General features: G+C 35.6%; 1 protein-coding gene across 1 annotated transcript in view; it reads left to right on the top strand.

Annotated features, from left to right (window-relative positions):
* UBR1 (ubiquitin protein ligase E3 component n-recognin 1) overlaps positions 1–16,664 on the top strand; it is a 149,126-nt gene that overhangs the window by 94,111 nt on the left and 38,351 nt on the right. The window contains exons 31-37 of the mRNA XM_036734149.1: positions 1,872–1,965; positions 3,803–3,952; positions 6,445–6,542; positions 8,946–9,039; positions 10,505–10,653; positions 13,879–13,934; positions 16,172–16,268. Of these exons, the coding sequence (XP_036590044.1) occupies positions 1,872–1,965; positions 3,803–3,952; positions 6,445–6,542; positions 8,946–9,039; positions 10,505–10,653; positions 13,879–13,934; positions 16,172–16,268 (738 nt within the window). The remainder of the gene's footprint in view (positions 1–1,871; positions 1,966–3,802; positions 3,953–6,444; positions 6,543–8,945; positions 9,040–10,504; positions 10,654–13,878; positions 13,935–16,171; positions 16,269–16,664) is intronic.

The following is a 16,664-nucleotide window of genomic DNA, read 5'->3' as shown; positions in this document are numbered from 1 at the left end:
CTGTTTATTAAGTGGTTAGGTCCAAACAACTTAATTTTATAGCCTAACAACTTAGCCAGTTGGAAAAATACTACACATAAATTGTAAGAATTTTCTTTTTTGCATTTTTATTGCATTCTTAAATAACCGCAGCTACTTGCTAATAGGATTTGTGTGCCTTTTGGGAATTGCATAACTTCTCAAACCTCAAATTAGGACACTACCTCTCTCATTTTCCTGTTTCACATTGATTTTCACATAGTACTTGCCTCAGGACAACTGCCGAAAACTCAATTTTGCCAAAGTATAAACCTCACAAATGAAAACATTCAAGAAGTTACTGATATAGCCAAAAATACAAGTAAAAAAAACAAACCCACATACCTCAAACATTTGAGAACATCATTGAAAGAATTGAAAGTAATATAAGATGATATAGTGTTGAAATTATGAACTACCTTGAGCTAGTAGATCTCACACTGCCTGACAGATGTTGAGTATCTCTGTTTCCTTCAGAAATTAAAAATACCTTGGTTAACTTCTGTGAGTTTACCTCAAGTTTGGGTTAAGGTGCTGTAGGTAGTTCATACAAAACTAATATTTCTCTTGTCTTCATGCGGTAAACAATAGAAGACCCTTCTGACACCCTTGTTCAGTATGTTGCTTCATCTTAAATATTAGTCTTTTGTAGATCAATTATACTATTTTCATTAAACCAAAAGACATTCTTTTACCTCTACCAAGTTGACAAAAATTTGGGCTTATGATTAAATGATTTGTTTTAATGTCTCTAATTTTTTGTCCAGTGGTCTTCTGAAAGAATGGGAGCATGCAAAGCAATACTATTTGCCAAGCATTGTGAGCTCTGAAGTATGCATAATATGAATCCCCAGGCTATCCTACAAGTACTCCCTTCAGTGCTTTTAAAAGAAGAGATTTTACTATCTTAAAGTAGCCTTTTGCTTTTGTTTTTAAGATATCAGATGTCAGTGTTATAGATGGCTGAGCTGATCTGATTGAATTATAGAAAAGGTTCTCTAGAAAACCACATATTTTCTAAGTATTCCTACATCAAAATAAACTAAAAAACCAAAGCTATGATTTGGAGATTAATTTACTCATAGAATTATATTTTGCAAAAGTTGATTCATGTTTATATTTTATAGGACTATATTTTGTGGTCCATATTTATATTTTATCCCTTTACCATGTTATGAAAATATATCTAGGAAGGAGGGAAAATCATTATTTTACTACTACTAAGGAAAATCCTAAGGTTGTTGACACTGGGATTGGGATAGGGACTAGACCTGTGATTTTATTGGTGTAAGGAACTCTCAGACAAGGAAACCTTCAATCAGTGCAAACTGACACCTCTGCAACTTGATAGTCTTAGAGAACTGCCAGAACACTGAAAGGTTAGGTGACTTACCCACTGTCACAGCCAGTCTGTATTGGAGGCAGGACTTAAACCCAGCCTGTCATATGGCAGGCACTTAATAAATATTGATTGATATATTCAAGGCTGCCTCTTTGCCCATGTCTTATATACTATGTCTCTAATGGCGGCTAGGTATAAGCTTGGAGTCAGAAAGATATTAATTCAAATCCAGCCTCAGATACTTACTAGCTGTTTGATCCTGGTCAAGTCACGTAAGCCCTGGCTGCCTTAGTTTACTCAACTATAAAATGGGGATAATAATGGCAGCTACCTCCCAGGATTATTGTAAGGATCAGATGAGATAATATTTGTGAAGAAATGATTAGCACAGTGCCTGGCACATAGTAGACGCTATATAAATATTTGTAGTGAGGCCATTTACTGGATAATATTAATTTTTCTTGATAGGAGAAATTGTTTCATAGCCTTAATTTATATCTTGTTCTCTTAGAAACACCAGATCCACTCTTCATGGATCCTAACCTGGCATGTGGAACCCACACTGGCAGCTGTGGCCATGTCATGCATGCAGTTTGCTGGCAGAAGTAAGTCCATTCTGTTTTTATTTCAGTAATTTCTTAGAAGAAACAAATTGAATTAAATTCAGTGTTTGTTGCCCAAAACATTACATTTTCTTATATATCTTCTTCCCCAACCATACTTCTTTCTCTTCTCTTCCATCACCTTCCTTTACCCTTTTTAAACTTTTTCTTGTCACTCCCATGTTCTTTCCCTCTGTGTTCCTGTACCTCTTTTCTTTCTTTTTAGTTAGGAAGCAACTGTGTACATGTCTAATAAGATTAAGGTGGGAGCAGCAAACATGGAAGTGATAGAGGAATAGGGGCTAAGATTTCAAGGAACAAAAAAAAAAAACAAACCACCAAAAAAAATAAATAATAATAAGAAAGATTTCAAGGAACAAAAATAAGCAAATCTTTGGCATAAGAGTTAGGTTATATGATTACATATGTATTATAAATATTCATAATTATATATAGTTGGTCTTCAAGTCAAGAAGACCCAGGGGTAAGTAAGTCAGTGCTCCTAACAGGACTCAAACAATAGTACTTACAGGGAAGTTGCTGATCTGCATAAGTAGAGGAAGTTTCTATACCAGGAGTTCCCAGAATGGATGAAATCACAAGTATAGACCAAAAAAAAATTTTTTTGACACATAAATTTGTATACACATGCACACAATTTACTTTAAATATGTAATATTTTAAAAATTATTTTTATTATGCTCCCCATTAGGTCCAGCTAGGTTGGTGGATTTTGGGTTGGTCCGTGAGTCAGGAAGATCTAGGATCAGGTCCTGCCTTCAAGGCATCTACAGTGGGCGAGTCAGTTGACCTCTCCGTAGCCCAGTTTACTCTCTAAGAATATAAATTACAAAGGTGTTAGTAGCCTGCTGCATTGGAGAGGGCATTTCCATACATTGATAAAAATCAGTTTTGTACAACAAAGTGTGTATGTGTGTGTGTGTGTGTGTGTGTGTGTGTGCACGCACGCGCGTGCATGCATGCAAATTGCAAAATTGCAAATATAACTAGGGCTATGTAATAAATTTATATTCAATTAAACTATCCTACTTTCAAATGGCTTAATACTTAAGCATAGTCCATTTTTATTTCTGGTCTTAGTTTTAATCACTGTTACTATTTGCGTTATATAACGATCAGTTTTGGAAATAGCATCTGGAAGATCAGTTATTTATGATTTTCAATACTTCCTCTACTGACATTGAAAAGAAACATAGAAATTTACATAAATAGCCACAAATATTATAGAACTACCGCAGAAAAAAGTATTCCAAAGATAGAAAAATGGGACAAGAGGATCCATGTTTCATCTCTTCTGGGAAAGGAGAAACCCTAAGAAATTGTATTTCTTAAATTTGTCTCAGGCAAAGCTTTTTTAACCTGAGCAGAATTTGTAGGTCTAGCCTTTTCTAGCTGATCAATTTATTCTGATGACCAGAAACTAAAGGGAATAGGCTTTTTATTATATATCTGGTTAGGTAGGACAACACTTGCAGTAAAACTTCAGGCCTTTTAAATTTTTACTGCCATTTTCCCCTGGGCAAGAAAGCCAATTTACTTTTGTTATAATGAATCAGTCCTTTGTATTTGCATTCTTAAGATATATTGTGATGGAAGCAACTTTTAAAAGCACACAAGCAATTATTAGTAGAATGTCTAGGAAAAAAAATCAACTGTTTTTATGTGAATAACTGAAGACTAGACATGTGGAAATACCTTGAGAAAATTTATTATATCTAGCACACCCCTACCTTTTTTATGCTATATGAGATTTTATGATCATCAAATTTTAGGTATTTGCACAACATTAAACTAATCCATTTCATTTGGAATTTTGCAGGTACTTTGAAGCTATACAGATTAATTCTCGTCAGCGCCTTCATGTTGAGTTTTTTGACTTGGAGAATGGAGAATATCTTTGTCCTCTTTGCAAATCTTTGTGCAATACTGTGATCCCCATTGTTCCTTTACAAATACAAAAGATAAACAGGTATATTTTGTTTGTATACTTAGCCTCATTTCTAAAAAGCTGGTCTCTAGTACCTCTTAGTGATCCCCATCTTATTTGGAGACTACATGTCAGTTTTTCACTAATCAAACATTTTTTTGCCCTGTGATTTTTAATGTTTACTTCAGTACTTTACTATTCTATCCATCAGTGTAATTATTAATACTTGTTATTAGTAATTACTGCTAGTAATAACCAGTAGAGATTGCAACCCATTCATGCCTCATAATAATAGCAATAATAGAAATGTATTTAGCACTTTAAAGTTTGCAAAGTACTTTCCATACATTCTCTCACTTACATACATTTTGTGCAACAGTCCTGAGGTAAGTACCACAGATATGATTAGCTCCATTTTACTGATGATGAAACCAAACCTGGGAGACATGCCCAGATGTGTCACACAGGAATAAGAGGTCGGATTCAAGCCCAGGTCTTCCTGTTTCCCAGGTTCAGCACTCTCTTCATTATGGTTCACTGCCTCTCATGCAAATAAGTACAATTCTTGTAATGTTGGCCCGGCAGGGAGGTGATGGGCTCAGGACACAAAAGGAGATATATTTTTTGGTTATGGCCGGTGCAGGAATTTGTTTTGCTTGACTGTGCATACTTGTCACAGAAGTTTTGTTTTTGTTTTCTTCTTTTTTCCCCCACTGGTGGAGGAAGGTAAGAATAAGCACAAATAGGGTTGGTTATTTTTTGTTAATTGAAGGAAAAAATAAAATGTTTAAAAGCCCTTCTTTTATGTCTTTAAGAACTAGCATATGGTCGCAGGTTCTTACTTTGTATGAATCTGTCATCAAATATTCAGTGTGACTACTCTCATTTTATCTCTTAGTATCACAGAGGGAATCCATAAGATAGTAAAAACTGACCAATCTTTGTCAAATATCCCATAACTTATCATTGCTATTATGAACCCTTCATTTTTTTTTAATATTTACAGCTGTATTCTCTGTATCCCTTTGGAATTTCCTACCCCCTTAGGGGTGGGTGGGTGTGAATCTCAATCCTTCATTTAGAGACATGGATAAAATGAAATAATAGATGTAAAATTGCTTTTGAAAACTTTTGAAGTGCCTCTAGGATGTGCATGAGCAGGGCTTCTTGTAATGCTGGCCATGAACTTGGTTTTACACATTTTTTTATAACCATTTCAGTTATCAAACTTGTTTTCCTTTGTAATTCTATATATTTTATTCATTTAAGAACATTATTCTGAACAGGGTCTATACTTTCTTAATTTAGGTAGTAGGTATAATAAAAATAAGTTGCAAATAGACTTTAAAGGCACATTTATTAACACTTTTTAGAACAACCAAAGTACACAGTTATATATTTTAACATACCATCCCATATGGCATAGTATTTGTTCTAATTTTCCAACTCTTAAATTAATTGAGTTAATAATGTTGGTCATAAATTCCATCAAAGCAGGTAGGATTTTTTTTTCTTTACTGAACTATATATTTTTGACATGTTCCGTAACATGAAAGTCAAGTGGCAACCCTTCACATGAATAAGGTGGGAACATGTAACTTAGGAAATACATATGTTAAGGGTGTAGTGGTATGGAGCTCTGTGGAATTAGAATCAGACTTAATTCTACTATTTTTTTGTGGATTCCTGTGAAATGCTTTATGTACAATTGCTGCAGTTTTCTCATGGGCTCCAAATCCCTGCAACCATAGAACCATTCACAGAACCCATTTCTTTGAATATATTAATCCACTTACAAGTTCAAATTCAATGTTGTTCATCTTTCTGTGAGTGGTGGATTTTCTTCTCAGTTTTAACTTGATCATTATCTGCTAGCCAAAGGATCAAGAACTTTCTTACAGTAGCCATTTTTTCTTTGTTCACATAATCTGACATGAAACTGTATTGCAATATAGTTGCCCTAACTTTAATCAGTCTTTTTTTAAATGTCTTTTATATACGTAAATGTCATCACTACAATCTTAAGTTATTCAGGTTTAGAAGTTCATAAGGATTTTATGAAGCCCCCAAAAATGTAATGTATTATAAGAGGAAAAGATGGTTATAACTGGTCAGTCTATACTTAACTTTCTGAGAACTGAGAAACTTTCAGATCAGATATTGATCTGTCAATTCTTATGGGTTTTATTCTCATTTCATTTTAAGAAGTTCTTTTCTGAAAAAAATTTTAATTTATTATCTAGTTTTTTAAAAGCTATCCATGGTTCCTCTTAATATTCTTTTATTTATTATTGAGAATCAGTTTCGCTTTAACTAGTAGGTAGTGGTGTTCAAATTTAACATCTGTGGTCTGATGCTTAAAATACTTTTATCCATGTTCCTTATACATAGACCATCTTTAGAGGTCATAGATGTTATAGTTACTTAGAGAAACTTGACTTCTTATGCTTCTTTAAGAGAAGATTCCAAATCTGGAACATAATTATGAGTGATAACCCTATATTTTTAGTTACTTTTTCATTTTATTTTTTCAGTGAGAATGCAGAAGCTGTTGCTCAACTTTTATCCTTGCCACGGTGGATAGAAACTGTCATGGCCCGAATATCAGGTTACAGTGTGAAAAATGCTAAAGGTTTGATTTATGTCTTATTTTCAAATAAACTGCAGGAGAACCTAACTGTCAACAATTTAGTTATGAAATTTATTGTCAGAAAAAGTAGATGAATTCCCTAACTACTTTTTCAGATATGATTTTCAAGTGCAAATGTGTTAGATTTTGCAAAATGCAGGCAATGTGAATTAAAGCAGGTTTAATCTAAATCTAGTAGATTAAATCACTAGGAAGATCAGCCCTGAAAACGCCTGATGACACAAATGGTCAAGTTGGTAGGGGGAGCCAGTTTGAGGCAGAAGAAGTTGTGTTGTTTGTCTGGGATCGTATTTGGAAATGCAGATCTGCCATACTAGTAAGAGATCAGGACTAGAGATAAAGATTTGCAAGTCATCCAAATGGATATTTGAAGCAATAAAAATGGATGGACTTTTTGAAGAAGAAAGTATAGAGAGAGAATAAATGGCTAAAAACTGAGTTCTGGAGAATGCCCACATTTAGAAAGTAAGAAGATGCAGGGGAGAGAGGAGCAGTAAGATATAGGCATAAAATCTGGCAAGAATAGCATCACGGAGGACTTGAGCTTCTTTTATTAAGAAGAATTTTGAAAAGGTAGTCAACAATTCTGTAGATTCTGATTTTAAAAAAGAAAAAGAATGAAGACAGAGAAAGGGCTATTAGATTTAGCAAAAAGGAAACAATTGGTGACCTTTAAGAGAATAGTTGCTATTAACAAAAATATTATCTTTGGAGCCCATATATCTCTAATAGGCTCTTCTAGATTAAGAACTGACATAGATCTAAACACGAACTTCCATAGTATTGGGTCCCTAATGTTCGTATGCTATTGTGAGTTATTTAATTATCCATATAGAGAAAATCTAATGGATGGAGACTTCTTATCATCCAGACTGTGACATTCAGTTACATATACAGCATATACAGCTTATTCATCAGTACCTGTATCTTATACAGTGGATGCAAACGGACAGTGAGCTGGACCTAACATGCTAGATTGCCTTCCCGAAATTATGAAGTTCTTTTAGTTACACTGCCCCCACCCCACGCTTCATGAAACCAAAGGTCATTTTTTAGAAAAATAATAGTATTGTTCTAAAGTTTAGACTTACCCAAAGATGAGTATTCAAAAAAATGTAACAAGTCTTGGGGGGAAGAAGGAACCTTTTGCCATTGATACTTGATAAAAAGATTTTTTTATATTTCCTAACTGGCTTTGTAGCCATTGTCATTCTAGGCCTTGGCACATTGAGAGCTCAACAGAAGTATGACTGCTTAATGATGGTATCAGCTCTTATCCTTATTTTCTAGACATTCCTCTAACTGATGTGTGATGGTAATCTTTTGCCAAATATTCTTCTTGAATACTATTTCGTTAACTTTTGTCTTTAGACCTAACACTCTTTCAGGAACATTACCACCACTTAGAATGAATATTTTTTTTTTACCAGCATGAAACTAGAGATATAAAAGAAAGTTAACTCTTAAAATTTGAGTAAACAAGATTGTTTCTGAATAGATAAAAACCAACCTATGTACTGGAACAATTATTTTCTGAATAGTTTACACCAAAACTGCCTTATGCTTCTCTGGTATAATGGTAATGTCTGTGTTCCTGTTGTGGCTGACATGGTGAGAATCTCCCAGTCTATTTTGAGGAAATAGCTTATGCCTGCTTCACTGTAATGGAAATAGGAATCTATGCTTTAATCATGATTTTTCTTTATTCCTGTACTATAATTCCAATTGAGAGGTGGTTTTGTATAGTGAATAGAGAGCTTCTTCAGAGTCCTGAAGGACTGGGTTGAAGCCCCATCTCTGACATTTTAGTTGTATGACTGTGACTCTCCACTTAAGTCTCTAAGTGCCTCTGGGAACTAAGTTTATAAATTGTAGGGCATTTGCCAACCTGCATTGGTGGAGAGAGGAGTTTCCTCACTAGGAGTTCTGTATGTTGATGACATTAGAGGTTTAGACAAAAAGGTAAAGATTCCATTTATTCTTTAATATTCCAATAAAGAAAATTCACATGTGATAACAAGCCACAGCGACTTTAGGTAAGGAAAGACCATGAAATTGCTAAGGAATACATTGGCAGTCTTTATTCTAATTAGCTCTTAAAGTTTGATAGCCCAGATCCCTCTTAAATTCTTCTTTGGTGATTTGGTATGTACTGTGTGACTTTGGGAATGCCTAATTATTCCCCAATTTTCTATTTTTTAATTTATTAATTACTTTGTAATCTTAGTGTTTTTAAAAGCAACATGAAAACTTTTCAGAAAATGATAGGTTGATATTTGGGGAAAAAGTGGAAGATGATTATAACATGTATTACAAAATCTCCTTAAGCATTTTTCAGACTAAGAAAATTAATTTATCTTTTTTTTCCTCTTTCCTCATTTTAAGGAGAGAAGCCAAAAGTTTCAGTCTTGGTCAATCAAGGAATGGGTGATACTACTTTGGAGTTCCATTCTATACTGAATTTTGGAATCCAGCCTTCGTAAGTGTTTCAGTATTTATCAGACATTTTTCAGTATGAACCGAATTGAAAGTTAATATTTGCCCTGTAAGAAATGCTATATAAATTTTTCTGTCTTGTTTTTTTTAAACTATCTCTCCCTCATGAAATATAAATAATAATAACAGCAGCTGACATGAATATAATATTTTGAGATTTTCAAAGAACAGGATATATGTATTTTGACCCATAGCACCCTGTGAAGGTGGTACTATGGGAATTATTACCCCCATTTTACAAATGAGGAAACTGAGGCTCAGATTTTACATGACTTGTGTATGATCATAAAGGATAAGTGTCACATTTGAGCCTAGGTCTCTTGTAAGTACAGGCTTAGCACAGGCTTTTCCCCAGTATACCTAGCTGTATTCTCTTTCTCTTTACCTAGATAGTGTCAAGTGAACAGGAGTGTGGTATGTTGAAATGTGTGCTTGAATTTGGAGTGAGAGAAGCTACTTCAAGTTCTGGTGCTGCTTACTGTGGGAAAGCCTACTTAACCTCCTTGTCTGTAAAAGGAGAAGCTGAATGGATGGCTTCTAAGATCCTGTCTGGCTTCAAATCTATGATTCTGTGAAGTATTTCCTGATGCTCTTCTTAGAGCTTCGGTTAGTGGATAGTACTCTAAGAGATGACATAGAAAAATGACTGGACTAGGAAGCATAAAAGACTCATGAGTTCAGATTATCACTCTGCTGCTGATTCGCCATCGTCTCAGACAAATCTTGCCTTTGTGAACTTGTCTGCTAAATGGGGGTCATTAAACCTGCCCTGTGTATTTCAGAAGCTAGTTGTTAGGGTAAAATTAAATAATATATGGGTTAATACTTTGAAAAGTATCTGGTGTTTTACAAATAAAAATTGGTATCATATGCTTAGTTTTTAGGGTATGCTCTACCAGATGTGACTCTTTCTGATGTTTTTTTATCCTCTTCTTGTCCCAGATGTTCATTATCAGTGAAAGCCCAGAGAACCAGAAACTGCTAACTTCTATGTTATCATGCAAACATGTTAGCACTAATACTTACTGGTTCCCTCTCCAGACCCAGATCTGAGCACATAATGTCAGATCTATTTTCTCCTTTTCCTTCCAGTTTGACAGTCACTTTGCCATTGGTTTTATGTACAGGGTTGAAATCCTGGTAAATATGATAAACTGCTCACTACTTAGGTGTTAACAAATGGTAGAATCATATTACCCCCTTCAACAATTTTTTTTTCCTAGAGGCAACATTGTATTCTCCTTTGTTTTAGGACGAATATCTCCACCTTTCCCATATTTGTTTACTAAAGGAACTTTTAAAATAGCATATATCTGTAATTTCACAAAGAACAGCAGGCCTATATCATAAAAGGTTAAATTTCTTTCTGTTTTAGAATCTCTCGACTCCCCTCAGTAGGCAATACTTTCATTAATTCACTTGCTGAACTTTTCTTTTTTTCTTTTCAGAGTCAAATTCTCTAGCAGCATAAAAGAGATGTTGGTTCTCTTTGCCACAACAATTTATAGAGTTGTACTGAAGGTGCCTCCTGATGAAACTGATCCTCGGATTCCTGCAATGACCTGGGGCACCTGTGCTTTCACCATCCAGTCAATTGGTAAAATATATAACAGAATTGATTGTTGGATTAATTAGAACAGCTTCTTTTCAAAATTTACCATATTTTTGGTGTGTGGTTGTTTTTTTTTTCCTGAAAAGATCTTTAGATATGTCTAAGGATTAAGTTAGGATATAGTGAGAAGGACAACCTGCATCTGCATAACACTTGAAGCTTTGCAAAGTACTTTCTTTTTTATAACCCTGTAGGGTGGGTAGCACAAATATTATCCCATTTTACATATAAGGAAATGGGCTTTTAGAATTGTGTATGGTAACACAGCTATTAAGTGTCAGAGGCAAGATTCAAACTTAGGACTTGACTATGCAACGTTACTTGCCATTGTCTGAGTTTGAGAGATTTGATGAATTTTTTTGTCAATGGATTTGAAAGGACAAAGCTTGATTTGTATTGTATGTCATTTAAATACCAATGGTAAAAAGTTTAATTCTGGTTTATGAAAGGTCTCACTTATTGATTGTAAAATAATTTTCCCATCTACTTCTTTGGCCACTAAACTCTCTGTCTTTCTTTGGGGATAAAGGAGGGACTTAATTTAGCCAGAAGATAGAAATACACAAAGCACCCCATTTTTATCAGGTTTCTTGATTCTTCTCTCTTTTTTTCTGACTACAAGTTTTCATTTGAGCGTTAATACCTTGCATGTAGTAAGTGTTAAATAAATTTTTAATTGAAGAACTACCATTGTTAATTATATAAACTATAACGTTTTGAGAACTCCCAAACCTTTAACTGAACCCTTTGAAATCCATTCATAATATCTAAGCTGCATGTGAGTCTGTGTTCGGCTTTCGTTTCCTTCTTATGTACCTCATGCTCTATGATGGAGTAGTCACTTGCCCCCAAGGTTTCTATCGTTTCTCCTTCATCAGCTCATTCCTCCTTAATGATTAGAATCAGATGCAAAAAAGCAGTTCCTCTTGTTGGTTCCTTCCCCTTTTAATAGATAAACTTATCATTCAGGCATGTTGTGTTTTTAAGCTGCTCTGATTTCGGCAGAGACAAAGCTTCAGCATCGAAGCCCCTCGTCACTACAATAGAATGCTCTTATGCCAGGTTTATGATACATTTCAAACTTCTTATAACAACTTCTTCTATCATGGTGGTCTCTAGTGTAACTTCACAACAATATTGTTTCTGTTTCTCCCTCCATTGAGACTAACCCAAGAGTTCTTTGCCATCTTTCCCACCCATCCCCTACACCTCACGGGGTTCCTGGATTGGCTCATAACATGTCCCATAGGCATCTCAAACTTAACTTGTCCATAACAGAACTCATATCTTCCCCTTTAAATATACACCTCTTCTAAACTTTGCTATTACTGTCAAGGGCACTACCATCCTTCTAGTCACTGTGGTTCAGAACCTTGGTATCATCTTCAATTCTTCACTCTTACTCCCCTGCAATGCTAACCAGTTGCCATAGCTTGTTTCTGCCTCTAAAGTATTTCTTAAAGATGTCTTCTCTTTTACATTCACGTAATTCCCGTCCAAGTTTAAGCCTGCCTCAGCTCTAACGTGGACTTTTGCAATAGCCTCTTGTTTTGTCTCCCTGTCTTAAGCTTCTCCCCAGTGCAATCTATCCTCTGCACAGCCACCAAGGAGACTTTCCTAAAATATAGGTTTGATCATGGCAGTCCCTCAGCTTATTAAATTATAGTAGTTCCCTGTTGCTTCTAGAAACAAGTATAAACCTCTTTTTAAGTCTCTTCACAAGATGGCCTCATTCTACCTTTCTAGTCTCCCTATATTTTCCTCCTCTATTTATACTCTCACACTCTGCAATTCAGCCTTACTGATTTATTCTTCTGTTCTGCACACAGGATCTCTCTGGTCTGTGCTTTAGCTTTGTTTCACCTGTCCCTCATGCCTGCATTGTACTCCCTTCTCATCTCCATCTCTTGGAACCCTGGTTTCCTTTATAACTCTGCTTGAGCACCAACTCCTTTTAAAAAAAAAATATTTTTTTTCAGCTATCAAGCTTTCTTTATTTTTTTCTCCCTCCCACTGTCCCCTACCCACTGGGATGCTTCACATCAGAACAGCCAAGTAGTCTTCTTGAACAGGAGTGTAATATTCAAAGGGCGCCTGTAGGCACAAAACTCCTACCTGTAGCTAAACCAGATTAAAATGTAATTGTGAAATATTTAATAAAAGAAATTAAATGCCATACAACATAATATTAATTTGTGGTTTTCTAAATTAATATAAATCTATCACTATTTGAGCTTTACACCACTGCCCTAGAATCATGGTTGACCATTCACCTGGTTAGAGTTCATCAATCTTTCAAAATTGTTCTTTTTTATAATATTGTTAGAGTAAAAATTGTTCTTATTCTGGTCATTTCTGGTCTTCCTAGCTGCTAGTGCACTCCTTCCCCAAACTGCCCTGTATTTATTTTGTATACTTAAAAGTGCTTATGTTTTCTCCACATTAGAATATAACCTAACTCCTTGAGTGCTGGGTCACCTTTACGTCTGTTTTTGTATCCTCTGCACTTAGTCTAGTGCCTGGCACATGTTGTTGTTGTTGTTCAGTGGTTTCAGTCATGTCCAACTCTATGGGACCCAACTTGGGGTTTTCTTGGCAAAGATAGTGGAGAGTTTGCCATTTCCTTCTTCAGCTCACTTTACAGATGAGGAAACTGAGGCAAAGAGAATTGAGTGACTTGCCCAGGGTCACATAACATCTCAGTATGTGAAAAACAGTGGTACTAATGGCCATTAAATCCCATTTTGAAAATGATAAATTCTATTTGGAATTTTAATAAGCCATATTTTCCATTTCATGAAGTAGGAAGATGATAGGGAAAACTGATCAGAGTGCTAAATAAAATCACCTGCAAGAAAAAGATGCAGTTAACATGGGGGTTGGGGAGCAGGAATAATGGAGTGGGAGTAAGCTGGAATGCTTATGCTTTTCCAGACCGATCACTTAGCTGTATCACAATGCAGTCTTTGAAATTAAACTGCATAAATTATAAGTTACCTCTGTTTGATCACCTAATACTCATTCATTTAGAAAATTGGGGAAATTTGCATCTGGCTTGGGATTGAAGTTTGAAGGGAAACATGTCAAACTATTATAATTAGAACAAACTGATCTGACTGGAACAGTGGGGGCCATGCACAGAAAGTATCACAATATATACTATGGTTATTAGAATCCATAATTTTAATGCTTTTTTTGTTTATTTTTAAGACAACCTGCTGGAAGATGAAGGCAAACCTCTGTTTGGAGCCCTTCAGAATAGACAGGTATATCCTAACTACCTTATTATTATTATTATTATTATTATCCTAAGTAACATATTATTTACATTGTGTTTTCTTAGGAGTCCAGTGTGAACCCATTGATTATATTTAACCCTCATTAACTTCCTATTGTTTGCAAGAAAACAGAACTAAAAAATATTAATTGGTATCTTGTTGAAGAATAGATACCTACTTCCTAGCACATTTACAAAACTATCCTCATTTTAGAATTAGTTACTCATGGAACAGATTCCAGAGAGTAACATACAAAATCATTTCAAATGATACTTGTTCCTTTTATTCCAAGTAATCAGTTTTCAGGAAGCTGGCCTTTGTTATCTCCTGGCTACTTGGCTTTATACTCCCCATCAAAATCCCAGCTTCCCAGTACTCTAGAGATTTGTGGGGTGGCAAGAGAGGGACCTTGAACCAGTTTCACTCAAAAAACTCCCTTTAAAGCAGACAATGGGTCATTTATCTCTCTAGATCAGAAGAGAGAATTCCCCTGCCTCTCCACAAACCCCCTTTGTCCAATACCATTTCCCTCGTGTCTTCTTAGCAACTAGCTTGGTAGTCTTCTGAGTAACAAATGTGTTTGTAGTCATGATCCTGAACTTGGGGACCCTTGCCTTTCCTAACAGTCATTCCTCTGCCTTCTAAGAGAGCAGTCTTTTAGCAATGGAACTATTTGGAATTGAACATATGTGGAACTCTTATTCCCATAACAAATGCCCAACTTTTTAAATGTGCAAAATACTTTGGTCCTATGAGCGTGATCATGAGATGAGTATAGATTTGTACAATCCAGATTTGGGGGAGATAGGAATTTTATATTAGTCCAGTATAGTAGCTACTTTGAGTTGTTTGCAGGAAATATGGTGAGGATGCCCAAAGCTAATAAACTCTTCATGAGTTAAGCATTCATTACAATTATTCCTCTGTCATTATCTGCTTTAGAATTTCTTGATTCATATTAGCATAGGCATACGGTTCTAAGATTCAAAGTAAACCAAGTTAATACTCAAAGGTTGCGTTCTGAGGTAGTAAGACTTTTTATCAAAGTTGAAATAAATACTTCTTTGGGGTAAAAGCTTAAGATTTTAGCTAGCTGGGGCAGCTAGGTGGTGCAGTGAGTAGAGCACCAGCCCTGGAGTCAGGAGGACCTGGGTTCAAATCCAGCCTCAGACACTTGACACACTTACTAGCTGTGTGACCTTGGGCAAGTCACTTAAGCCCAATTTACCTGCCTTCCCCCTTCCCCCCCAAATTTTTTTTTAGCTAGCTGATACTGAATTACTTAAGTTTTCCAGTAAGTAAATGAATGAAAAGGCATTTATTAATAAGTACTTAGTACGTGGCAAGCACCATGCTAAGTATTAGGGATATAAATAGAAAAAGAGGCAACAGCCCTTGCTCCTAAGGAGCTCATATACTCATATTCTTAATTGGGGGACACAACACATATAAAAGTGGTCAGCTGCAAGGTAGATTGAAAGCCCTAGAAGGCCTAAGGACACAGTGGTTGGGCAGATGGAAAGGCCCAGGACTTGTTAGGGTATATCAGCAAGTCAAATGGCAGTGCCCATCGTGCCCGTGAATCTGGAAGGCATAGCAGCAGGATAGATGGTAAGGCTTGATGTAGTCCTCTCTCTCACTTCAAGGGTTATGGTTGGAAGACTTCTAGTTCATCTAAGTGTTCTTCCTGCCTGGCAGTCTGAGCGGCCCAAGGTCCTTAGAGGAAAGTTGATGGGGCAGGCAAGAGGAAGGGAAGGGTGCACTTATTAGTGGTTCTCTTTATCTGCATGGGGTTGAGGTGCCTGTCACACCTGTAATGTCCATCATCTTTTCTTTCTTTCTTTCTGTCTATCTATCTACATATACGTATTATCTATGTGTGTATATATGTATATATCACAAATCTGTATTATGAACTTAAGCCATTTTAAAATAAAAAAAGTTACTGACATATTTCACACATTTATTTTATATAATTATGGGCATATAACTTGTAAGGTTTTTTATTTCACTAAACTATTTAATATATATATATTTCCAAGTATTGGTATAGTATTCCTACTTTTCATTTTTAATAGTTGTATGTATTCCATTATTACTGTCAGAATTGACTTAGCCATTCCTTTGTTATATTGTTTCCAATTTTCCCGTTAGTTTAACATGTATCTTTATACAAATTCAGCCTTTCTTTTTTGCCCCCCTTTTTCTTCTTTCTTCCGATTTAGCACAGTGGCGTGAAAGCATTAGTACAGTTTGCTGTGGCACAGAGGATTACCTCTCCTCAGAGCCTGATACAGAAGCATCTAGTCCGTCTTCTATCAGGTAGAGTGTTTGAATTGTTTCTTTCTCTCCTTACATTTTCTGTTGCACTTCTGTTGTTATGAAAATAGATTCCCTAGAAAATAGTATATTCCAATAATTTAAGAAGATGCTCAATCATATTGGTGTCTGTATAGCCTGGCAAGAAGCAAGTCCATAATGAATACCTAGCTCATGAAGAAACAGACATCTTCCACAAGCACCCAATTGCATACCACTCTAAATGGAGAGTTCTTAGAATACTGCTTCTCTTAGTCTGCTGTAACCAGGGGTGGGGAACCTGTGGCCTTGAGGCCACGTGTGGCCCTCTAGGTACTCAAGTGTGGCCTTTTGACTGAATCCAAACTTCACAGAATAAATTTCCTTAATAAAAGGATTTGTTCTGTGAAGTTTGGATTC

Source organism: Trichosurus vulpecula, chromosome 8, assembly GCF_011100635.1.
Source record: "Trichosurus vulpecula isolate mTriVul1 chromosome 8, mTriVul1.pri, whole genome shotgun sequence".
NCBI classification, from domain to species: domain Eukaryota; kingdom Metazoa; phylum Chordata; class Mammalia; order Diprotodontia; family Phalangeridae; genus Trichosurus; species Trichosurus vulpecula.
This window is presented reverse-complemented; position numbering and strand designations above follow the sequence as displayed.